Here is a 24,444-nt window from a genome sequence, read left to right as displayed (position 1 = left end):
CCGCAGGAATTAGAGGTCTGATAAAAGAGGAGACCTGTCAAATCAGTGATTCGCAAACAATATGTTTTTTACCCTTTAAACTCATATTCTACACCAACGCTAATTTCCATAACTTTTTGATTCATGTACATAAATTCATGGGGAACAAGTAGCCGTGGGTGTGTGGGTGTGCGTGCACACCCGCTGTGTTTGGATTAAAAAGCAGAAACGATTCCTCCATACAACCAGTTTTGTAGATGCGCAGCGCCTAAGGGCGGGCTGCGTCCTGATTGCGGCCACTGTCTAAACTTGGGCGAGCCTGGCAGTGCCCTGGGCTCTTTGCAGGAATCCACGAGCCGGTGAGACTCGGGGGGCGGGAATTCCCGCCGGCGAGGGGCCGCGGCGGGTCCAGATCCCCGGGGTGGGCTGGTTTCCGCGGCGGGCGCTGCACTATTAAGTAAGTGCCATCACTGCACCGGGCTGGCACGCGGCGCGCGGAGGAGGGGACTGACTACTGCCAACGGGAGCTCGGTGCCCGCCGCCGGCCTCAGTTTCCCCATTCGGGGAGCGTCCGCCCCGCCCCCGGAGCGAGCGGGGGCTGTGGGGACCGCGGCTTCCGCCGGCCTGGCCACGTCCTGGGCCGCCCACCGGAAGCTCCCGGCTGGTGGCGGGGAGGTCGTGGCGACGCGGAGGTTGGTTGCCTTCCCCCCCCCAGCCCGGGACCGCGGGGTGGCTCCGGCCCCGCCAGCCGCGCACGCCCCAGCTTGCGCTCGCACGGGCGGGGCTCCCCAAGTGCCGGCCTCGCGGCGCCGGACCCTGGTACCCGCGCTGCCAAGCCGGTCCCCGACTCACGGTCCCGGCCCTTCCTGCGGGCGCCTGGGGTACCCCTGGGGCCCGTTCGTCCTGAAACAGACACGGGCTGGTGTTTCTGCAGAGCTCTGCGCGCATCTGAAATTGTGACTGTGGTGAAACGACAGTCACCTGCCCTGGGGGGCGTATGGGCAGGGCTGGGGGCGACAGACTGGCCACCGGCATCGCGGAGCAGGGCCGCAGGGGCTGGGTCCGGGACGGCGGGACGCGATGGGATCGAAAGCCCCGCGCCCGAGGGTGGCCACTGAAACTTGCCAAGGAAAGCCGAGTCTGGGCCCAGCGCGCCCCAGGACCAGTGGGGAAGATTGGGGCACGTGACGCTGGGGACTCCGCGCGCGCGGTTCTCCGTGGGTGGATCCACGGAGAAGAATCGATGGAGGTTCAAGGTGGTAGGGAAAGTGGGCAAGGAGACCCACGGAGAGCAGCCAGAGACGCAGGAAGGACTCCATCCAAAGGGGTGCGGGAAGCCAGGAAGGAAAGGATTCCGGAAGGAAGGGCCAGAGCTGTCGGTAATCTTGGGGAAATGGTTCCCAGGAGACTCAAGCACCTGTGTAGACAGTCTTTTCTAGAAGGTCTGCCGAGAGGGGAGAAAAAATAGTTGTGAGAGGAGGATTTGGAATGAAGGTTAACAATTTTAAAGCACATGTGATTAGAGCAAAGCTCTGGGCTCGGGCATGCCCTGGAAGGTAGCTGAACAGAGGACCTTGTGCTTGCTAACCTCTATTAACCTGCGCTTATTAACCCGAGTCACTGATTTACCTCTCCCCGTTCGCTCATCTGTAAGATGAGGATAATGGTGATAATATGTGCCTCTTGGGGCGGGGGGGCATGTAGAAATTAAATGAGATGGTGTATGTAAAATACTTAACAGTGCTAAAAAGTAATGCCTTTATTTATTTTTAAACTTATTAGAGCCGCTTGGGCATATTTTGATGCTGTTGGGATGGAGCATCTAGAGGGAGTGGATGACAACTGGCCTGTCAGAGGGGACAGAAAGGGATGGAAGCTGCATGGAGAGATAAGGCTTGGGTTCCTCTTCTATCCCAAACCAAGGGAAGGAGGGGCAGGTGGGAATGGAGGAAGTTTGCATGTTGGGGCATGCAGTTAAATGTCTGATAATTTGAACTAGAGTGGTGGGCTGAGAGTGCTGGGCAGGCTCAGGTGAGGATGGAAGTCCTGATCTACACTGCAGCCATAGGACACAGTGACCTCTTTGCCAACAGCCCCTGGAAGCCCAGGAAAGGTGGGCAGTTGGGTTTATTGAGGGCAGGATGACAACATCCAACCTGCCTTGCCCACTTGGGAGGCTCAGATTAAGTTGACAGATGTAAAAATACTCTGTGTAATTTACCATTTTCATCTTCTTTCCCGATTTTGAGGAGTCAAGGGGCTATGGCCATAATATGAGTAAAATGTCAAAGCCTTCTGAGCACATCACTTGGACCATGAACTGTGTTCTACTCTCACCCACCATCTCATTCACTCATCATGAACAGTTGGGTGAAGCGGTATCACTATCCCCATTTTTATAGATGCAGAAACTAAGGTTCAGGGAAGTAAAGCCCTTGTGTAAGGACTCTTAGCTAGTAAGTGGTAGATCCAGGATCCCAACTCAGGTCTGTCTGACCTCAAAGCCCCCGACTGGAAATCACTTTGAATATGTGCAGAACCCCAGTGGCAACTCAGTGGAATAGACAGATGTGCAAGGGTCATCTTTTCCATTGATCATCAGGGGGAGCTCGGCTTGGAGGCTCAACCCAGCTGCCTTGCTTATGACTCTTCTGTGGCTGAAGAACTCAGACCCTGGAGACCCATAGCCCTGGTGCGAATCCCACTCCACCACTAGAGACTCTGTGACTCCAGACCAAGCATCTTGCTTCTCTGAACCTGTGTGTGACTGCAGAGGCATTCCCAGCAGGTTGTTGTATGGATTGGAAGGGAGCAGACAGTAGACGCCAGGAGCACGGTTCCCACGGTCCACTTTTCCTGCAAATATGTCTACATTGGCTACTGAGCCCCACTCCCTAAGATCTTTATTTGTTTAGTGCTTTCTTCTCAGAGCAGGGAAGTGGTGGCGCCTGACCCGAGCATGTAGCCACCTATGACTTCCTGAGTGGGGCTGTGGGGAGAGGGCCCAGCGGAGTCTGAGGTCCTAAGGCCTTGGACTTCAAAGAAGGGGAGGGCTTTGTTTGTCACTGTTGTGACTGGTGCAACATGCCACCGGCAGGGTTGGGCTGTCAGAAGAATTTCTGCTCCCTCTTCTAGGCTTAGTCACAGAGTTGCCGAATCCTAAAGCCCAGAGACAGACCACCAGTTGAAACTTGCTTTTTTTTTTTTTTAAACAGATGGGGTAACCAAGACCTACAGTGAGAAAGTGACTTTTCCCTGAGGTCACCCAGGTAAAAGTGACAGGGCAGAGCTAAAGGACCTTGAACCTGAATTTGGGACCAGCCTCCAGGACCCTGGGGATTTCCACCAGAAGGTGAGCATCCCACTGAGAATTTTACACTGCTCAGAGGTCCCAGGGGACAAGACAAGTGGCCAGCTGTGGCTTCTACCGATATGCCCCAGGGAGGAGGCAGAGGAAGCCAGCAGCAGCCTGCGGTTCTCAGGGGAACTCTGGCTCCTGAAAGTCTGTGACATGCTCCTTTTTCTCTGACTCGTTCTCTTGCTCTTTCTCACTCTAAAAAATGACTGGACACTCCTGAAGCCTTTGGTCACCATACAGGGGATTTTTCTCACCACGAAGGGTAATTCCTGCTCCATCCCTGCTGTGACTCAGCTGTGACGTTGAACTACACACAGCCAGAGAGGAAAAGATCAAATCACCAGAGACTCTGCTCACCAGAGAGGTGGCCGAGGCCAGAACCCTCCTCTCCTCTCCCCACGGACTCCACAGGGCTGCCTTCTGGCCTGGAGCAGCTTGCACGGCCCCCAAGATGGCCTCCAACTCGGCCAGCAGCCCCCACCAGGCCCCTGATGAGAATGAGTTTCCCTTCGGGTGCCCTCGCACTGTCTGCCAGGACCCACCAGAACCCAGGGCCCTCTGCTGCACAGCCTGTCTCTCTGAGAACCTGAGGTGAGGGGACAAGAAACAGGGGGTGGGCAGGACGAAGGTGTTGGGGAGGGACCCCTGATGGAAGGGAGGCTGAGAGGAGCCAGGGACGTGGGACAAGTGACTGTACCTCTCTGGGCCTCAGGGTCCACACCCTTTTCTCCTTGATGCTGCCCCTGTGGCTGTGGATAGAAGGAGAAGTAGCCACAGAAAGATTTCAGCCCCACAGTGTCCACACTCCAGACCCACCTCTGCACTCACTGTGTGGCCCGGGGCAAACTGCCGGTGTCTCTGAGCCCCAACTTTCTTGTCTGTAAAGCAGTTTTCTGCCTTGCAGAATTGTTACAAGACCTAATGAACAATACTCAAAAAAAGCTCTTCTAATATTGAGTATTCAGCTCCTTGGTGAATGACAAATGGTTCAACAAATATATCTCAGTACTTGGCTGGAAACCCTTTAAAGGGGACAAAGATAAAAATATGTATCTATGTAGACATTTATATTTAAAATTTGAACAACTCAGAAGTGTATGACTTCAGTGAAACATCAGCATCTTGCCTTAAGCAACTGTTATGCACCTGCTGTATGCCAAGTACTCTTTCCTTATGTCCTCAGGACAACCTCGAGGGGTGAGTACTATTATAATTCTGTTTTACAAGTGAGGACCCTGAAGCCTTGTAGAGAGATGAGGTCAGCTTGCCCCAGGTCAGTTTCCTGGCATAAATGTGCTGTCTCGAGAAGCCATATACTATGGCCATGACCTTTTCTTTGGGGCTTTTCAGCTTAAGGTGGGAAACCTGAATCAAGCTGAATGAAAATTTCAAATGTGACAGAGAAGAGGGAGGCAGGAGGTGTGGGAAGGGGGCAGAAGGTCCCGAGAGTGGAAAGGGCAGGTGGGGGAGGGAAAGGCACAAAGCCCCTGAGCACAAAGAGGCTTCTGTCCTGCTCAGAACTCATTCCACCCTTGGCCCATCCACAGGCCTCCAAGGCCTCAATTTTCTCACCTGTAAAACGGGTAAAGTCAGTAAAAATCACCTGGGGACTTCATAAAGACACAGGTGCCCATGTGCGACCCAAGTCAGAATCGGACACCCTGTCCTAACTCCATGCTAGATGATAACTGAGACCCCCTTCTTGTTCTAATAGGCCATGATCATCTGTAATCACCAGATATAAGAAACCAAAACGCAATAGAAGGTGCTGAGAAGAGTGACTTAATTACATGTCCTCAGTCCCTGTCTGAATTCCCAGAGCCAGTTATGTTTTGGAATTCAGAATTTTTTCACATTTTAGAAAATCAAGTCAGCGTATTATGTAATTCTTCCAGCAGGGATAGGGGGATTACCCTGTAATGAAGCACTTTAATGTTTCTACAGTGAAACATACAAGTAGTCACATCAAGTGGGACCAGCAAGGGTCAGTTCAGGTCAGGTTTGGCTGCCAAAGAATTTTCCCACAAACCACAGAAAAACATGGATGCCCCAGGCTTTGGAGGTTTGAAAATGGCGGCTCCAGGATTCTGGACCTGTGTGACCGCTGCTGTCAGCCACCATGCTGGGCAAGGCCTGGGCTTTTAGAGCTGCCAGCGGAGTGGGTGGTGCAGGGAGTGGACGCCACACTCAGGGCATTTGCTCATGTCTCCCCAGAAACAGCCCAGATGGGATCTGTCCCAAATGCAGAGGGGACAACCTCCAATCTGAAAGCCCAAGGAGCCTTCTGACTCAGGAGAAGGTATGTTGGCACAGCCAGGAAAGAGCATCTGTCTGTTCTCTTGATTTGTTCAGGTTGAGGCCAGCTGCCCAGATATCCCCTGACAGGTGCACCCTCTTTTACCTTGAGTCTGGACTGAATTCACTTTATGAGCAGCGAGGAGATTGGCGTTCACCGTGGGGAAGCGTCTTCCCCAGAGCCACCTGGCTGGTCTGTGATAGAGTTAGGCTGAGAACCACGGTCTAGACCAGCCGTCCACAAATTGTGGCTCCGGTGCCAAATCCGGCCACCACCTGTTTTTGTACAGCTCAAAAGCAGAGAATGATTTTTATATTTTTAGGTGGGTGAAAAAAAAAATCAGAAGAAGAATAGTATTGGGGGATCCATGAAAAGGACATGAAATTCAAACCACTGTGTCCATAAAGTTTTATTGTCCATAAATAAAGTCACACCTACCCATTTACATATTATCTGTGGCTGCTTTCTCCTTGCAATGGCAGAGTACTTTCCACAAGACTTCAAAGCCCAAAATACTTACTCTGAGGTTCTAATGGAATAAATTAGCCAGCCTCCTGATGCAGGGATAGACCATTATCAGCCCCCTCTTAGGCTCTGCCAAGCTGTGCATCTAGAAGTAAGAGACACCTTTAAAATGTGAGGGGCGAGGAGATGTTCTCAGACACCACCATCTAGAACTCTGCCCCTGCAAACTAGTAGAACTCTCCTGGGTACCTGCACAGCCCAGAAGTTTCCACATCCCATCCACTGGTTTATGAAAAAAATTTTTTTAAATAAGCATAGTGGGCTGAGGTTGTAGCTCAGTTGGTAGAGCACTTGCCTAGCACATGTGAGGCACTGGGTTTTATCCTCAGCACCACATAAAAATTAAAAAAAAAAAAAGGTATTGTGCCCATCTGCTATAAAAATATTTTTTTAAAAAAATAAGCATAGTGAATTTTTATAAAGCTAAATTATCTCCATTTATAGAATCAACACTACTCTGAGACTGTGTCCTTCCTGGACATGTCTTTGTATAAACAAAATTCAATAGTAGATGATAGTTTTTGGTAAAACCTTTACCAGGTACAATAAAAAGATAGCAATCTTTATGTTAACGTAATCTCCCAAGTAAAGCAACAAAACTCTTGTGGGCCTGTGAATGCAAACAGGTAGGAATCACTGCTCAAAATCCAACCCCCTCATTTATTTGTGAGACCCAAGGCCCACTGGGGAGTCTCAGTGGCCATCCTCACTGCCCCTCTATGGGACAGACGTCTGGCTGCTTTTAGACAAAGCTCCCTTCTGTGGAGATCAGGAGGCTGGCATTTGAAGATGGTTTTGGATCATTCACTGCATGGCTGGAGGCAATTCCCAGGCGCTGTTTCTTCCTCTGTAAAGTGAAGATGTCAGGTTGGTTCTGCGGGGCCTTTGCAGTATCTGTGATGTCCAGGCTATGGGTCAGCAGCTGCCTGGGAGCTTTTCTTTGCATTTGCTGAGCCAAAGGCTGGTGCGTCTCCCTTCTCTGTGCTGGTTGGTTCCTGATGTTCAGAAAGTTCAGGGGAGATTCCTGCCCTACCACGCTCTGGCTTGGAGGGCTTTCCCGAACCTTCCTCAGCAGCCCTCCTGGGGCAGGATCAGGTACACTTTCTTGGGCCGTGTAGGAAGGATTAATTTGAACCACTGACCCATGGGAGAACTTCTTGAGCCTCCCGTTTGACTGTCGTGCTGGAGAGAGGCTTAGACTCTGGGGACTCCACGGGCCCTGTACAACCCAGTATGCAACTTGCTGCCTTGAACTAAATGGCGCGACGTTTGGGGTGGAGCGACGGGTGTTCCAACAGGCTCTGGGCATAGGGGCGAAGGCCTGTTAGATGCAGGCAGACCCCCCTCCCTTCTGGCTTCCCCACCCAGCACAGTCATCTCTGCCCTGCTGAGAAGGAGCTGGTGGGGCTGAGTCAGTGGGCTAATCACCTGCACAAAGCCACAGAGTGGAAAGACGAGGGACTCCTCTGGCTCCTGCCCCTGATGGGAATTTGGGGGGACTTTTGACCAAGGGAAAGCAGGTGGTTATCAGTGGATACTTTGCATCTGTGGTGATGCCTAAGTTGGACTGTGTATCTGGGGGAAGCCAAAAAGTGGAGACAGGGTAGAGAGACTGGGCTGGAGACCAGGGGAGCGAGGCCCAAAGGTGCCCACCCCTGCAAACACGCCGTCCACTTATCAGCTTGTCTGCATCCTCTGACTTATTAGATTAATACCTCCCTCAGAGGGGCCCGGAGTCCTGCACCGGCACCTGGTGTAAGTCACACGTATTAGAGGGTTAACGTGACCTGGTTAGAGGCTTGGTTCTTGCCTGGAGTCATCTATCTGAAGAAATAACAATGAAGGATGAACCAGTGAGTGGAAAAGAACTTTGTGTGCCAAACCCCCACGGTGGGAGTGTTTCTCTCGCTCCCTTCCCTCTCTGACCCATTCACGAAGGTCTAAAGCAAGCTGGCATCTGATGCCAGGGGCTCACAATAGTGCCTAACTTTTTCTAGAGTCTGAAGATGGTAGGCATTTGTGCTGTCTAGTTCAATGTCCACCCCGTGCTGGACCCCTGCCGTGAGGCTTCATGTCCTTCCAAAGACAGGGAGCTCGTTACTCTGTGAAACCAGTGTCCACGCTGGGGGACTCTGACAACTGCAGTGATTTTTTTCTTTACTTATGCTGAGCTAAAATCTGTCTCCTGTGAGGGCCACAAAAGGTAAGTCAGCCTCCTGTCCCCAGGGCCCTTCCTGATCTGGGGTAGACACACACCACATCCCTGTTGCACCTGTATGCCTCTGGGGCAAATGTCCTCCATCTGTGTCCCCTGAAGTGTGATGCCTGGACATGAACCCCTGACAGTTTACATCTATAAGCTCACTGACCGACGGGCATCCTGTGTGGTGGACGGTGGTGGTGTCCCTACTTTACCGATAGGTAATATATCAAGGCCCAGGGAGGAAGAGATTTTGGCATCTGGACCAACATCACAAAGCAAGAGGGAGGCAAAGCCAGACTCCAACTCGTGCTCCCGCCTCCTAGCCTGGAGGCATCTTCTCTATGCGGTCTCCAAATGGGGGCTGACCCATACCCCCAAAATGTGTTGTGCGTGCGTCAGCCTTAAGTGCTAGATCCCACCGAGTGCTGTGGAGGACAGGATTGACTAGGGCCACCTTCAACCAGGAGAATCAGGCAGGGCTTCCTAGAGCTGAGGACAGCAGAGAGGGAACTGGCCCAGTTATAGGGGAAGGGCAGGAACAGGCAGCATCAGACAGCCAAGTCCCCCTGGAGCTAGGGTGTCTCCCGGTCAGCACCAGCTGAGGCTGAGCAGAAACACACACACACACACACACACACCCAGCCCCGGGCCTCCAGATCCTCGGCCAGTCTCTGTGCCCAGTCTAGTATGGTGGGCAGCACCTGGCACATGCAGAGCCTCCTTGTTCCACACAGTGGCTGCCAGAGGTGGCCCTTCAGCTCCTGGCACCCTCCTAACACATTCTTTGGGGGTTCCCAGGTCCCTGAGTGTGGGCCTCCCACGGGGACCTTCTGTGACCCGATCACAAAGGGCCCGGGTAGCCAGGCTGGTGGGGAATACCCACACCCAGAGGTTCCTCAGACACAGAGGGCACGTGCTCCCCGGGGGCTGGCATGTTGTTTTCTCTCTTTCTGTTTCCTCCTCAGAGGAAATTCCTCTGCCAACTTTATTTTGAGCAATTTGCAAGCAGCGAGGCCATTCACGTAGGGTCCACTTGTGGCTCCAGGCATACCCTGGGGTTGGCCTGGGACTGATCCCCTGTTATTCCTCTGCAACCTTCTGTGCCACTGGTCCCCGCCTTCAGGTGAGGTGAAGGCTCCGTGATGGGGAGAAAGGACCCTGGACGTGGCCCTCAGGCTCTGGGCTGTACCTCACCTGGCCCTGTTGCCTCCTGTGAGTCCCTGACTCCCGCCCCCGTCCTCCTCAGAGCCCTGTCCCTCTCGCAGTGCTTAGGCCCCCAGAGCTACACAGCTCTGGGAGAGCAGCACAGCCTCGCCAAGGCTTGGAACTGGGGGAGAGAAAACCCAGACTCAGCTGGCGGCTCAGCCCAGTCTCAGTTGGTGAGGCGGCAGCTCATCCAGCCCCGCCTGCCGCCAAGGACGGTGCTGGGACCCACGAGGCAGCATGCAGAAATGCCTCGGTCCTCTGTCATTGCAGGACGTTCTGGGTACGCACACATCTAGGGACGTTCTTACCCATCTGAAGAAATCTGATAGAGTTTCATAGAATTAGTTGTCACAAGCTTGAGTCGTGGGGGTTAAAAGAGATGCATGCGCTACTGGACTGGGTAGAGGCCGGTCATCTGCAGGAAGAATGTTAATACCAGTCATGCTACTGCTAATGGCTCACATTTATTGAACGTGGTATCAGGAGAAAAATGTGCCAGGGATGTCCGCATCATAATCCCTGAACCTGTCGATGGTGCTCGTGGCTGTTCTCTACTAGGGCCGCCTTAACTAAGCGCCAAGACGGGGTGGGCAGACCCTGGGCATTTGTTCTCTGAGTTCTGGAGGCTGTGAGGTTCCAGACAAGGTGCTGGCGGGGCTGGATTCCTCCGTGGCCCCCTCTGGTTTGTAGGTGGCCATCTTTACTTGGTCTTCTGCGTCTAAATGTCTCCTTCTTGTAAGGGTACGAGTCCGATGACTGCACGCATAATGACCTCATTTTAGCCGGTGGCCCTGTCTCCACTGTCTGACATGCTGGGGGGGCTAGAACCCCAACATGTGAATGGCGGGGGCCCCTCAGCTCATGGCAGTGGCAAAAGAAGGCTGTGGCTGTGATTAGATGCAGGATTCGAGGTGGGGCAATTACCCCGGGCTCCCTGCGTGATCACAGGGGTCTTCCCAAGAGGGCGATGAGAGTCAGCAAGCCATGCTGGGCACCAGCTGTGAAGGTGAGGGAGGGGACCCCAAGCTACGGCTTGAAGCTATGGCAGCTGCTAGAAGCTAAAAAAAAGAAGAAAATAGATTCCCCACCACCATATCCAGAGGAAACGCAGTCCTGCCATCACCTCAGTGTTAGGACTTCTGGCCTCCAGAACTGTAAGATAATAAATTTGTGTTGTTTTAAACCATTAAACACTCCCAGAATTATTTTGCAAGAAATAACTGATGCTAGCACACATATGTAGTGTCTCATTTAATCTTCACAATGACTCTAAAGGCGGGCACTGTCATCCCCATGTGACAGATGGGGAAACTAAGACAGAGAAGTTAATGACTCTCCCAGGGCCACCTGGCTAGCATGTGAAGGGACAGAAATTTTGTGTGCTGCAAACCCCAATCCACACCCCTCAGCCCTTACTCTCTGAGGAGGGAGTGATGGCTGATGAGACAGGGCAGCCTGGCTAATCTCTGAGGCCCCTCGAGTCACCCTGCCCCTCCTCCTCCTCCAGGATTCGACTGGTCACAGCCCACACCTGTACACACACGTCATAGTGCCACCCTGATGTCTGCTTGGCGTTTTACCCCAAGCTGGCTTCCCTGTTCATCCACACCATAAGGGCTCTGCCACAGAAGGACACACCTCACTCAGAGGACGCTTCAGATTCCACTGCTAGCATGGCCACTGTCACCTTCTTACCCCTCTGATGACTCACTCCAAGCTTCAACCTTAGAACTGCAGAGGCTTTGAATCGTGGACGTGTGGGACTCGCAGACCCCGAGATCCCCCAGGTCGTGTGCCCAGCTCCCGGGTCCCTCGGCATCAGGCTCCTGCTTCCCACCTGTCATCAAAGGGACCTGTGAGGAGAGGGGGGCTCTGTTGCCCCTGACTCCCCAGAGCCAGTGTCTCCCTGCCAAGGCCGCTCTCTGCCTGTCTCCCAAGAAGCATCTGTTTTCTTTCTTTGTTTTTGGCTGGGAACAACTTGTCCCTGAAGCCCAGGACGGTGGGGCAGGGTGGGCCCCGACTGGTGGTGCATGAGTCCCAGGCCAGCTGCTCATGACGCCCACGGCCCTCTGCTTATTTTCCTCGTGCAGAGGGATGACTAGTGTCCTCCTCTGTTCTTCCAGATCCCCTTTCACTGTGCCCCACAAACTCGTTCCTTCGAATCAAAATAATAAAGCTGTTGAAAAGTTGAGCTATTATTTACATGCAGTCAGATTTACTTGTTTTAAGTATACAGTTTGATGAATCCTGGTTGAAGCATAACACCATCTTAACGGTAGTTCTGCCCTGGAAAAAGCTGTCCGTGTCCTTGCGCCGTCTCCTCCCAGCTTGGATCAGCAGCCCATCTAATTTCTACCACTGTAGCCTTGTTTTTTCTAGAATCCCTAAGAATGGAATCAAGGGCCGGGGGTGGGGGGGCATGCACCTGTAATCCCAGCCACTTGGGAGGCTGAGGCAGGAGGATCACAGGTTGGAGGCCAGCTTTGGCAACTTAGCAAGATACTGTCTCAAAAAACTGAAAGGACTCGGCAGGTAGCTCAGGGGCTGACCACCCTGGGTTCAATCCCTAATATCAGGGGGAAAAAAAAGAGTAGAATGGTATGTCATCTTTTGTGTGACTTCTTTCATTTAGCGTAATGTTTCAGGGTTCGCCCATGTCGTCTCCTGTTACTATTTAATTCCACCTGGTGGATGAGCGGTGTTCTGTAGTATGGATGCACATTTTATTTATCTGTTCACCACTTGGTTACATAGATTGCTCACAGTTTAGGGCTGTTCTGAGCAGAGCTATCAAGAACATTCTTGGGCTGGACATAAGTTATCTTAGAAGGATGGTTCAGCCTGATAAGATGCCTCCACGGTGTCTGAACCCAGCAGCACGAGAAAATTCTCCTGCTTCCCTTCCTTGCCAAGACTCGATCTCGTCACAGCTTAATTTCATCTGCTCTAGCAGGTGGGGAGTGGCATTTCACTGTGGTTATAATTCGCCTTCTCTGATGACTGGTGACACAGAGCGTCTTTTCACAGGCTGATTCGTCATTCATACGTCTTCTTTGGTGAAGTAGCCATTGAGTATTTTGCCCCCAGACCAGTGGGGGCGACCACACAGTGATGAGCACAGAGCCGTCCGTGTGCAAGGGGTCCTGGTGCTGCTGAAGATGACAGCAGGGGCCCTGGTCCTGTTTTGAAGGAAGGTCATAAAAGGGCTGCGGCTCAGAGGGTGGAAAGGAGTTGTCCAGGCAGAAGGAACAGCATGTGCAAAGTCATGTGCCCAGCCCACCTCCTGCCCTGATGGAGCTTGGTGCTGTACTGAGAGCCCTAAGGGTGACCACAGGGATCCCCATAAAATGTCCTCAGTGACACCATTATTATTTCCAGGTTCACCCTGAGGTGGCTAAGGCTGGAGTCGGGTGTCCCTTTGCAGCTATTGGCTGTTCCTTCAAGGTAAGCATCTGCGTGTGTCCACTGTGGTCGTGTCCTCTGGGTCTCCCTTCTTGAACCCCTCTGACATTTTCCTATAACATCAAGCTGCTCCTCTGGATGTCCCTTACACCAGTGACTTTCCAAATGACAGGTCTCTCTGTTAAGTCATCATAGTGCTCAGGGAAGTTCTTCTTAATGTCTCACCTAAGCCTTGCTGCAGGTCATGAAAGTGACCCCCACGCCCCTCTCCATGGTCCTGACTTGGGATTGTGTGGCAGGGAAGGATGGCTCTGTAGAGGCTGGGAGGCATGTGGTTCACCATGGGCGCGTCTGGTGCCGGGTCCTCCTGAATCCCTCCCACGGCACAGAGAGCCACTCCCCTGGGCTGGGGAAATGGGTCTGACTTCCTGGGTGGCCTTTGATGCCAGGACCCTCCTGGCCCATCCGCCCCTCTCCAGTGATGGCCTCTGCTGTTCTGCAGGGGAGCCCGCAGGCCGTGCAGGAGCACGAGGCCTCCTCCTACGCCAGCCACCTGAGCCTGCTGCTGGGGTTCATGAAGCACTGCAAGGCCCAGCTGGGCCCTGGCCTGGGCTCTGGGCCCATGGCCCTGGAGCAGAACCTGTCAGACCTGCAGCTGCAGGCGGCCGTGGAGGTGGCGGGGGACCTGGAGGTGGACTGCTACCGCGCCCCCTGCTCCGAGAGCCAGGAGGAGCTGGCCCTGCAGCACTTCCTGAAGGAGAAGCTGCTGGCCGAGCTGGAGGAGAAGCTGCGTGTGTTCGAGAACATCGTGGCCGTCCTCAACAAGGAGGTGGAGGCCTCCCACCTGGCCCTGGCCGCCTCCCTCCACCAGAGCCAGCTGGACCGTGAGCACATCCTGAGCCTGGAGCAGAGGGTGAGCATGAGAGGCCCTCAGGGTCAGCTCAGGGAGGCCCCTGCCACCCGTCACCAGAGCACCAGGCCGGCCTCCCCCTAACATTCACAGAGCAGAGGCGCCCCATCTCCTGGGCCCCAGGACCTTCCAGGCAGAGCCCGGGGTCAGAAGCCCCAGTCAAGGTCAACCCCGACCCCATCCAGTGCTTCAGTTCCTTTGCTGAGCTGCTCCTGGGATAGGGCGCTCCCTCCCGCTCCGGGCAGCTCATTCTGTTGCTGGACACTTTTCACTATTAGAAAGTTCTTTCTTCTACTAAGCTCATGTCTCTCTGTCTCCCCTGCACTGTTCCTAGCCCTGGCCCCCAGGGTCCACAAAACAAGTTCAGGTTCAAGTCCCTTCAGAGATGGATAGTCAGTGACTACGTCCTAACCAGCCTTTCCTTCCTTAGGCCAAATGCCCAGGGTCTCTCCTGTCCTTCAGAGCCTGTTGTTTCCTGTGGTCTTCATATGCATGGGCTCAGTCTCTAAAGGATCGTATTTGCTTGGAGCCAATATAATGGTCCCAGGTCCCAAATATAGTGATCCCAGGTCCCAGACTGACTCCAGATAATCCACCCGTCTGTCTCCTCCTTTATTCCAGAGCTTATACTTTTCCTGTCATATCCGGTCACTATGCTAATGTTGCTTTTTATTTTGTAGCAACACTGCATCATTGTCTCATACAGAAGGAGGCCTGGATTTTAGTTTTGGCTCCACTACTAACTTACAGAGTAGCTCTAAGCAAGTCACTTTCTCAGAACCTCAGCTTCCCCATCAGTAAAATTAGGGGTTAAATCTTCCTTAAGGGCTCTCACTTCAGTTCCTGGCTCCCTCACCTGAGGATAGTTTTGTTCTTTCAGATTTCGTTGGGAAATCCCACTAGCAAGGCTGGGCACTGCTTAGAGTGGCCAAACAAAGCCTTTATTTATGAAACTTGCCGCAGGGAAAAGGTACATCTCCTGAGGACCCTGTCTTCTCCCCAGCAAACTTCCTGGCTGTCCTTTTACAGGCTGGCCCCCTGCCAAATAGGAACACGGATGAAGTGAGCCTAGGCCCAGCTGGTCGGAAAGGCAGGCCATCAGGCCTCCCAGACCACGGTCAGAGCCTTGTGAGAAAGTGGAGGAGAGGCCAGCTGAGCGAGGGCCAGGGGCGAGGGCCTCCCCAGGAGGGGCCAGGGGAGCTGCTTCCTGATGGATGACTCACAAAGGAAGGGAAAGGGACTCCTGGCAGGAGACGTGCCAGTGCAGATGTGTGTGCCCCGGGGGGTGGGGAGCAGGACCGCAGGTCAGGGGCATGTCCACTCCACATCCCGCCATCCCCACCTCGTCCCCATGCCGGGCCCGGTGTCCCTGCCTGACTGGGCTTCCTGCAGGTGGTGGAGCTGCAGCAGACCCTGGCCCAGAAAGACCAGGCTCTGGGCAAACTGGAGCAGAGCCTGCGCCTCATGGAGGAGGCCTCCTACGACGGCACCTTCCTGTGGAAGGTCACCAACGTCGCCAGGCGGTGCCATGAGTCCGCGTGTGGCAGGACCATCAGCCTCTTCTCCCCAGGTAACAGGGCACAGTGACCAGGTGGGCAGGAGCCAGTGCTGAGACAGTCCGCGGGGCCTGTTAGGCCAGGGCCTGGGATCATGCTGAGACCGGGGACAGTGGGCATGCTGTGCCCTGCCCTCTGGCCCTCAGCCACACCCAGCAGTCAGTGCGTTCTGAAAATAGGAATAAACATTGTTAACCCAGAGGCTCTCTGTGTGAAAGAAGGTGCAACGTGAGCCGCAGTCCGTGCAAATGAGGGGGATACTGTGGGACCCACCCACGGAGAGCCCCGGTCTGCAGTTAGACAAGGAGGGAACTGGGTCAGACCCGCCCGCGCTGGTGTCCGGTTGGTCTGACTGTGGGCAGCTCGTGCATGTCCTGTGCATATAACGCTCCCATTCCTGTATCCGTGGCTTCAGCCCCATCTGTACTGCACCGTGTGTTGGGGCCTCCTGGGTCACCACTCAGCGCCTCCGTCACCTGGTGCCCGTTTCCTCGACATCATTCTGTAGTTGAACAAACTGAAGCCCAGGAAGGCTAGATCCCGCCAAGGCTGCACAGAAGCCAGGTGTGGAGCGTGTGCTTCCCCCTCCCCCCGCCCGCCATGTCACTCCTGTGTGTCCAAGTGAACCGGGAGGGGCCAAGAAGGAGGAGGAGTCCCACTGGTCACCTGCGAAGCTGCTTACCTCAGGAGACTGGGACAATGGCAAGGCAGCAGAGGGCTACACCCCAGAGCAGGACCAGGTCCCAAAGCCGTTTCTTCTGCGGGGTGGACCTCTTCATGGGGTGGCCTCACATCCTGCCCCCATGTGAGGCTAGACCTTTCCTCCTCCATCTTTCCACAGAGGGGACAAGCCAGCCTGCCTCTGGCTTCCTGCTCCACCAACACCCGGTGATGAGTCAGACCATCAGCCTGTCCCTCCTCCACCACTTCCTGCCTGCCCCACACCCTGCCTCTGTCCAGGGAGGTGCCACCAGAGCTGCCAGCTGTGGGAACTGGCTCCGATGGGATGGCCGTTAGAGCTGCCCAGGGCGAGAGCCCAGCCATTGGCCTAGGACAGCAGAAGGGACCAGTGTTGGGAGGTGGGGTCCTGCTCTGCCCCCAGGCCGGTAGCCACGGCAGCCATTCTCCTTCGCGGGCTGGTCTCCAGGATCACATGCAGGCTGGTGAGAGCAGGGCTCTCCAAGAGGGTCCTAGAGCCAGAGCTTGTTCTCTGGTATCCCTGGAGAGGTTTTCAGAGTGCAGGTCCTCCGTCCTCACCAACACCACAGAGCCAGAGCTCAGGGCGGCCCTGCGTCTGTGATACAGAAGGCCAGCCGACAGCCATTAGGCTGCCCGACCTCGGGGAGCCCATCCCTCTTTGACTCGCTCATTGAGAAGGCAGCCGGGCTCCCACGGAGCTTGCCTGGTTCTGAGCTGCTGACCCTGGGCGCACCTAACCGCAGTGCCTGGGTCTCCTCATCTCCACCTCCGAGCTCTGCTGACCCTTCCTGTGCCTTGCAGCCTTCTACACTGCCAAGTATGGCTACAAGCTGTGCCTGCGGCTGTACCTGAATGGGGACGGCACTGGGAAGAGGACCCACCTGTCACTCTTCATCGTGATCATGAGGGGGGAGTACGATGCTCTGCTGTCCTGGCCTTTCCGGAACAAGGTATGGGCCTGGGCAAATGTGGGGGGAAGGGCAGACGACCTGTTTAGCCATGAACTGGCCGAGTGACCTGGGCACGTCCCCACCCCCTGTGTTTCCAGTTCCCCCTATTTTAAAACAAGAAGCTGAGTTTGGATCTAGTCAAGGCTCCCTCCAGCCCCTGAGCCCAGCAGCTAAAATGTCCAGAACATGGAGTTCCCGAAGGGCAGGCGTGTGCAAGTGGAATTCACAGGGTGGCCTGATAAGGAAAACGTCCAGGGGGAGGTGCTCTGAGGCTAGGACGGAGTTAAGATGACCAAAATCCAGAACACTGACACCACCACATGCAGGGGAGCCCATGCCGTGCTGGTGGGAATGCAGAATGGCGCGGCCACTTTGGAAGACAGTATGATAGTTTCTTAAAAAGTTAGCATGCTCTTGCCCCGCGATCCCCGAGTCATGCTCCTCGGTGTCTGCCCAGAGGAGGTGAAAACATGTCCCGGACGTTCATAGCACCTTTATACCTAACTGCTGACACTTAGAAACAAGCAGGGCACCCTTCAGTGGGAGAACAGGCCAGCTGTGCCTATCCACACAGTAAAGCATTGCTCCGTGTGCGTGCGCTGTCAAGCCACGGAAGGACGTGGAAGCCTAAGTGCATGTTGCTATTCAAAGAAGCCAGTCTTGAAAAGCCAGTCGTACTGTCGGATCCCCACTGTGGGTCATGAAGACAGGAAAAAAGATCTGTGGTTTCCGGTCAGTAGGGGAGAAAAAGGAAGAAAGAGATGGAGCCCAGAGGATTTTTGAGGCCCACAAAACTATTCCATATGATACTGTGATGATGGACACACATCCTCTACATTCTCAAAACCCACAGAATGCACCACACCAAGAGTAAACCCTAATGTGAACCACGGGCTCTGGTGGCCAACAGGTGCTCGAACACGTTCATCTTTGGTAGCGGGTGCACCTCTCTGGGGCAGGGTCTTGATAGTGGGAGAGGTGCCGGTACGGTGCTGGGGATGAAAAATCTCTGCACTTTCCACTCAGTTTTGCTGGGAACTTAAAACTGCTCTAAATAATAGTCTATTAAAAATGTTTAGGGCTGGGATTGTGGCTCAGCGATAGAGCACTCGCCTAGCACGGGCGGGACCTGGGTTCGATCCTCAGCACCAAATAAAAATAAAGGCATTGTGTTGGTCCATCTACACCTAAAAAATAAATTTTAAAAAAATGTGTAAAGGAGAGTCAGGAGAGGCTGGGTATCCCGGCAAGTGAACAGCAGCATCTAGTGAGGGGAGGTGTCAAGGCTGCAGAGCTCATCTGGGGTGGGGAGCAACCAGGTGGGTCAGTAAGCAGTGGTTCCCAAAGCTACTGCGGACGCTTTTTAAAAACACCAGCACTGAGACTCGCTCCAGCAAGTGGTAAGTGCTGAGCATCAGGACGGTTAACCCGCCCCAAAGGGATTCTAACCTGCAGCCAAGTTAAAGAACTACTTCAGTAGGAGAAGCAGCTTCAGTTCCCGACAAACATTTCAGGGACATGTGCCAGGGAGAGAGGTTCATCTGCTTCTTAGGAGAGCACACATCTGCTCTGTGAATACCAGAATTCAGGTCAGTGTCACCGGGCTTTGGTTGACAGCCCTGTCTGTTCCTGCCTCTCTGCTTGGACCCAGAGGTTCCAGCTGTGGTTGATGAGTCAGAAGTTTCTGAGCCAAAGGGCACATTTAGGATACTGAGTCCAGCCTCCTGCCCCACCTTCAGCCCCCAACGGCCCAGTAAACCTGACTGTGGCATTGGGACACCCTCCAGCCTGCCTGCTGGGTGGGACAGCTGATCCTAATCCTAGGACAGTCCCTGAATCTACCCAAAATACCAGGTGCTTCCGTTTATGGGGGTCATGCAGTACCCTGAGTGTGTCCTTACATGGTTTCCTTGACTCTAGTCAGACCCAGCTAAGTGTCACTGGGGCCACACAGGCAACGGGCACGGAGCCCTCCACTGCCGCAGTCTGGCTGGGCCTTGGCTGTGGCCCTCAACACTCCACCCGGGCCTCCAAGCCCCCCACCTGGGCCTCCGAGCCCCAATGCTGCCCAGGCCTGATCTCTCACCTGTCCCTGCCCTGAAGGTCACCTTCATGCTGCTGGACCAGAACAACCGTGAACATGCCATTGACGCCTTCCGGCCCGACCTGAGCTCAGCGTCCTTCCAGCGGCCTCAGAGTGAAACCAACGTGGCCAGCGGCTGCCCGCTCTTCTTCCCCCTCAACAGGCTGCATTCGCCCAAGCACGCCTACGTGAAGGACGACACCATGTTCCTCAAGTGCATCGTGGAGACCAGTGCTTAGGGCAGGGGGGGCCCCTGAGGGAGGACCAGCTGAGACTGGGGGCCTGGCACTCACCACCCCGGGACACAGGATGGGCCCAGACTGACATGATCTGTGCAGGACCGGCAGGTTCACTGTGACCGCTGTCAGGATGGCGTGACCTTGGGCTGGGCCCGTACAGGCAGAGGACTAAAGGAGGCGGGCGGGGTGCTCCCATCCTTGCAGCCCGTGCAACACTGGTAGGCCCAGGAGTGGCTCCACCCTGAATGTTGATGCACCCCGAAGGGCGCCCAGTGAGCCTGAGCAGAGAAGCTTGCAGGATAGGAGGTCTCTGCAGGGCCCCAGTGGAGAACTGGCCACACGCTGTCTCCCTGCTCAGGGCCAGAACAAGGACCAGGGGAAGTGGCAGGAGCCAATGTGGGTTCAGTCTGTCCAGACCTGGACTGAGGCCCTCGTCACCGGAGGACCACGTGAGGGAAAGGGCATCAGCCTGGAGGCTGCATTTGTGGACCTTTAATGTTTCTTAGAGCCAAGGAAGCCCCATTCCACACCTGCTGGCCCAGGGTAGCCTAGTGCCTCAGGGACCCCTGGGACATTCAGGAGCCTCCCACCCTTGGGTCCCTCCCTCACCTTCAGTGCCACCAGGCAGGCTGAGCTGGCCCACACCTCCCCCTCCCCTGGGGCCTGGAAGCTCGGTTTCCCCTGTGAGCAGACACAGCCCCTGTGTCTGGTGTCTCCACCAGCCAGAGCCCCCCTTCCCTTCATCCAGATAAGACCAGGTCACTGCAGGCTCCGGGGAGCAGCCGTTGAACGTGGAGAAGGGCAGGGGGCAGAGACCGCTTTCCACTTCCCCTGCCTGGAGGCCCCCGTTGTGGGGCTTTCCAGAATCCTGTGTCCAGTTCACTATCCAAGTTATTCACTTCTCAGGTTTGACTAATCGGGACCGCTGGGCACCGGGCAGAGGTTGACCTTTTAAATATGTATAACAACCAAAGAAAGAATGTTTTTTCAAATCTCTTTGAGGATTTCATCCAGTATACAGTCGTGGTCATCCCAAGCCACACTTGAGAAGGCCGTCACTGAGCTGGAGGTGGTATGGCCAGTTTTGCGGGTGGCATCAGAGGCCACTGTGCCACAGGCACATTCCCCCTCGGCCTCAGTCTTCTCCTTTCTGTAATGGGGAGACCCTCCCCAGCCTGCCTCCCATGGTGGGTTTTGTGATAATGCTCAAGGGAGGTGACACACAGGAGGGGCTGGAGAGAGGAGCCCCTGCAGCTTCCTGCCTGTCACAGTGGTTGGTGGCCCTTGCTTGTTTTCTCGCCTCCCAGGGGCCCTGAGACTTCCCATGCCACTTAGGGCATCAGGTCAGGCCCTGACCCCTCACCCCTGCAGCCTCCCGATGGCTTACTGGGGCCGCGATTGACTTCAATCCTCAGGGCTTCGGGTTCTCATCTGTGAAATGGGTCATTTGCCTGCCTGTTTCCCCTAGCGCAGGGTCTGGGAGATCAAAAGACCTGACAAGAACAATTTTAGGGGAGGAAAAGCGTATTTGGCGCTGTTGGTTTCAGAGGTCTCAGCTCCGTCCTCTGCCCGAGGTGACGCAGAGTATCATGGTGGAGGAGAGCATCTCAGGACATGGCAGCAGGAAGCAGAGAGAGAGAGACTACTCTGCTCACCAGGGACAAAATATATACGCCAATGGCATGTCCCCAATGCCCCACCTCCTCCATCCACACCCCCTGCCTACAGTGGCCACCCAGTTAACCCATTCAGGTGGATTAACACACTGATTAGCTTAAGGCTCTCCTATCCCAATCCCTTCACCTCTGAATGCCTCACTGTTGTCTAACACTTGAGCTTTGGGGGACCACCTCATAGCTGAGCCGAGGCACGGGCATCCGGGTAGGTAAGGTAAAAGCTTCTCTCTTGCTTGTCCTCCCTGGAGAGTTACCTGTCTGTCCCCATGCACATCTGGTGGGGGTGAGGGCAGCCTCACGGCCATCAGAGTGTTCAGTGTCCAGAGACTCCGTCCTCTCTGCTTGGACTTGGCCAGTCGCCTGCCATCTCTAGACTCCACTGTGGACGGTGGGCGGTGGCAGATGCAGGCCAGTTGCACTGACCTCGCTGGAGTCTGGGCACTGTCTGCTGGACTGAGGGAGGCTTCTTGCCACTGGGAGTGTTGGTGGGGTCTTTGCTCCGCCCAGGCCCCTGTATCTTGGGGAGCTTAGGATCTGGCCCTGCCTGCCCTCACAGGGCCACTGGTCAACATCCTCACAGCCCATGGCTCTGTTCCTGGGGTCAGGATGTGCAGATCACTTGAGACCTTATCCCCAGCCTCAGCCTGGCGTCTGGTCGAGATTGAATGCGTTGGAGTCCAGTTTTGGTGCTGGCTCTGTTACTTAGCATCCTCGGGCAAGTTATGTAACTTCTCTAGGCCTCAGTTCCTCATCTGTAAAATGGTGCTAGTAACTTCACCCTTACAGGGGTGTTGAGGAGTTGAAGTCAGGCAGTGCACGGCAAGAATTGGTAGAGGTGGCTTGGTGAGCTTTCTAAATGGCATCTACTGTTACTTCCACGGCCACTGGTACCAGTTCAACCCTTGGCCTTCAGCCCACTGATGGGAGCCAGAAATCAAGACCATAACACCCCCCTTCCCAATGGTCTGGCTCTGCCTCCCAATCCCTGCTGACCTCAGGCTGGTCCTTCCCCTTGCAGGGCCTTGGCCACCCGCCTAGATGTAAGAGGGTAGGAACCACAACCTCTTCACCCCAGGCCACAAGAAATGGCCCAGAGCCAGACATTCAGGAAGCAGTGACTAAGGGCTATTCCACAGGCTGGGCACCCAGTCCCTCGGAAGTTGATTCTGCAAAGCCCTGATCTGCAGCTGGCCAAGAGGGAGTAGATGCCCCACCCCCTGGGCTGACGCTGCCTAATGGTGAGCTGAGTGGGCAATGTGCCCAGCGCTCCTTTTGGATTGCAATCAGGTGTTTTCAAAGCCCGTGTGGCCCTGGACCCTGTCCTTCTGCCCAAGGTCTCTTTGCAGGTCAGCCTAGGTTGGGGTGGAGCAGGAATGAAGGGGCGGGGGTTGGAGGGAAGGAAGGACCTGACAGAGACAGAGCTCCCCTCCTGCTCCTGTCTGGCTCCTGCCAGTGGCTGGCCCTGTTCATAAGTGTGGATGACACTTTGGCTCAGCAGTAATCTGTCTGGGGGCACCTGTGGAGACTGTGAAGTGAGCACCCAGAATCTCAGGCCTGGGGGAGCCTGCAGAGAGTCTCTCACTCCAGCCACCTGCCCACTGGGAGCTGGGCACAGGGAAGGTGCACGAGGAGCTCAGGGGAGCCAGCACCAGGCCCCAGGCTCAGTCTTCTCCCAAGTCTCAAAAGGCTCTGGCCTGATCCTGTGCCCCCGACAGACCACCTCACTGCCCCACAGGAAGAGCAGAGCTGGGGGAGGGCTGAGCCTTGGGCAGGACGTTTGCCAGGACGGAAAGCCTGCTAGCTGCTGTCCCCAAGGCTTTCTAGAAGAAGGCAGGGGACAAAAAGTCTCTGTGGGCTTTGCAGGCACCTAAGGTTCTCCAACCCGTCCAGGGCACTGCAGGCCAGGCAACCGGGGTGCAGTAGTTCTCGCCCCTAAAGGCAGATCGGCCTTGGCTAAGCCATAGCTCCAGTGTCGGGTGTCTCTGTGACCCTTTTTACACAGCGCTCCATTTCTGTCCCTGTTCGCCTTTTTGCCATGGGGCAGGGAACCAAAGCTTAGAGAGGGCACGGGGAATGTGGCAAGGTGGACCCGGCTGGACTGTCAACTCACTGGGAACCTCTGGCAAGCTCTTCTTCACTCTGGGCCTCAGTTTTCCCATCTGTAAAATGAAGCAGGTGAACCATATGGTCCCTGGGGCCCCTCCTTGAACTGAGGTCTTTTGCATGGGGCAGCAGCACCCCTAACCTGCCACTAGACCCCCTTTATAGATAAATAGTACCTTCACACTGGTAGCTCAGTGCAGATTAGCCTAGGCAGGGAACACTCTCCCCTCAGCCTCCAGATGAAGCGCAGCCCTGCAGGCACCTTGACTTGGGCCCCATAAGTCTCATGTCAGATTTCTGACCTCTGGAACTATGAGAATAGATTGTTACAGGTTTAAGCCCCTAAGTTTGTGGTCCTGTTACAGCAGCCACGGAACACTGATGCCCATGGCAAACTGTGGCTACACCAAATTGAGATGGCGTAAGTCTAAAACACACAAAAGATTTGGAGGACTCCATAGAAAAGAGGATTTAACTTATTGTTTATTTTTTATATTGATGGCATGCTGAAATGATAAAAATTTTGACAGATTAAATATATTATTGACATTACCTTCACCTGTTTGTTTGTTTTTTTTAACTTGCCTTCTAGAAAACTTAGAATTACATCTGTAGCCACTGGACAGCATTAAGGGTCTTTCTCATTGGCTCAGCCAGGAGGAGCAGTGTTCTGCAGCCAGCTCTGTTGGAACTGAGGATAGGGACCTTCCCTAGGAAAGGAATTCCCCCCGTCCCTACACCCACTGCAGGTGAAGAGTCCTGCTCCCTACCCCCTCTCCTTCACTCCCATCTGCGTCTGGATCAGGCCATGTCCTTCCAAGATGTGACAGCTATTTTTAGTGCTCACAGCCTCAGCACAGCTGATTTTGAAGCTTGCTGGATGTGCGCCAGCTCTGGGATTTCCATCTCCCTGCTAATGGGGGTCTTGGGAGAACCTGATTCCATAGCCTGGAGCCTTCCAGGGCCTGTGAGCAAGCTCCCAACACCCTGGAGGTATAGATGATCTTAAGCCACATGCTTTCAGATGATAGAATCAAGGCAGAAAGGTCTGTGCAAGCCAGGAGGTGGCTGAGCTGGGCTTGGAAGCAAGGTGTTCTAGACTGAGGCTTCCTCCAACATTTCCCAGTGGCTGGGGCTGTGGGTGCTGCCCACTTAACTCTGAATGATTACCAGTCTCACATAGGCTTTCTAAGGGGGTGTTCTATGCCTTGGAAAGTATTCTTCATGTGTGCATGATGCTGGAGATTGAACCCAGGGCC

At 54.6% G+C, this 24,444-nt stretch overlaps 1 protein-coding gene and 1 long non-coding RNA gene across 7 annotated transcripts; one reads left to right on the top strand and one right to left on the bottom strand.

Moving 5' to 3' along the window:
• The first annotated feature begins 207 nt into the window (after positions 1–207).
• On the top strand, positions 208–23,737 carry Traf1 (TNF receptor associated factor 1). Of its 6 annotated transcripts, none has more exons than XM_058581663.1 (10): positions 749–1,358; positions 2,582–2,671; positions 3,195–3,331; positions 3,560–3,928; positions 5,552–5,636; positions 12,946–13,011; positions 13,472–13,882; positions 15,272–15,449; positions 16,936–17,084; positions 19,188–23,737. In XM_058581663.1, the coding sequence occupies exons 4-10, from the start codon at positions 3,789–3,791 to the stop codon at positions 19,404–19,406; spliced, it is 1,248 nt and encodes a 415-aa protein (XP_058437646.1). In that variant the 5' UTR covers positions 749–1,358; positions 2,582–2,671; positions 3,195–3,331; positions 3,560–3,788; the 3' UTR covers positions 19,407–23,737. The 6 variants fall into 6 exon arrangements, with proteins under 6 accessions (XP_046307501.1, XP_046307498.1, XP_058437646.1 ...); XM_058581662.1 differs by having other exon boundaries at positions 2,582–2,767; XM_046451545.2 differs by lacking the exons at positions 749–1,358; positions 2,582–2,671 and adding an exon at positions 208–338.
• Positions 15,443–16,939, bottom strand: LOC131424435 (uncharacterized). The gene is made up of 3 exons (XR_009227433.1): positions 16,118–16,939; positions 15,709–15,952; positions 15,443–15,604 (listed from the first exon to the last, which is right to left on the bottom strand). It is a non-coding gene; the product is annotated as an uncharacterized LOC131424435 (long non-coding RNA).
• Positions 23,738–24,444: the final 707 nt, after the last annotated feature.

Source organism: Marmota monax, unplaced genomic scaffold (genome assembly GCF_021218885.2).
Source record: "Marmota monax isolate L192 unplaced genomic scaffold, Marmota_monax_Labrador192_F-V1.1 WCK01_AAM20220418_F8-fsc00020, whole genome shotgun sequence".
In the NCBI taxonomy this organism is placed as follows: domain Eukaryota; kingdom Metazoa; phylum Chordata; class Mammalia; order Rodentia; family Sciuridae; genus Marmota; species Marmota monax.
The sequence above is the reverse complement of the archived record's forward strand: the minus strand, read 5'-3'. Positions and strand labels throughout refer to the sequence as shown.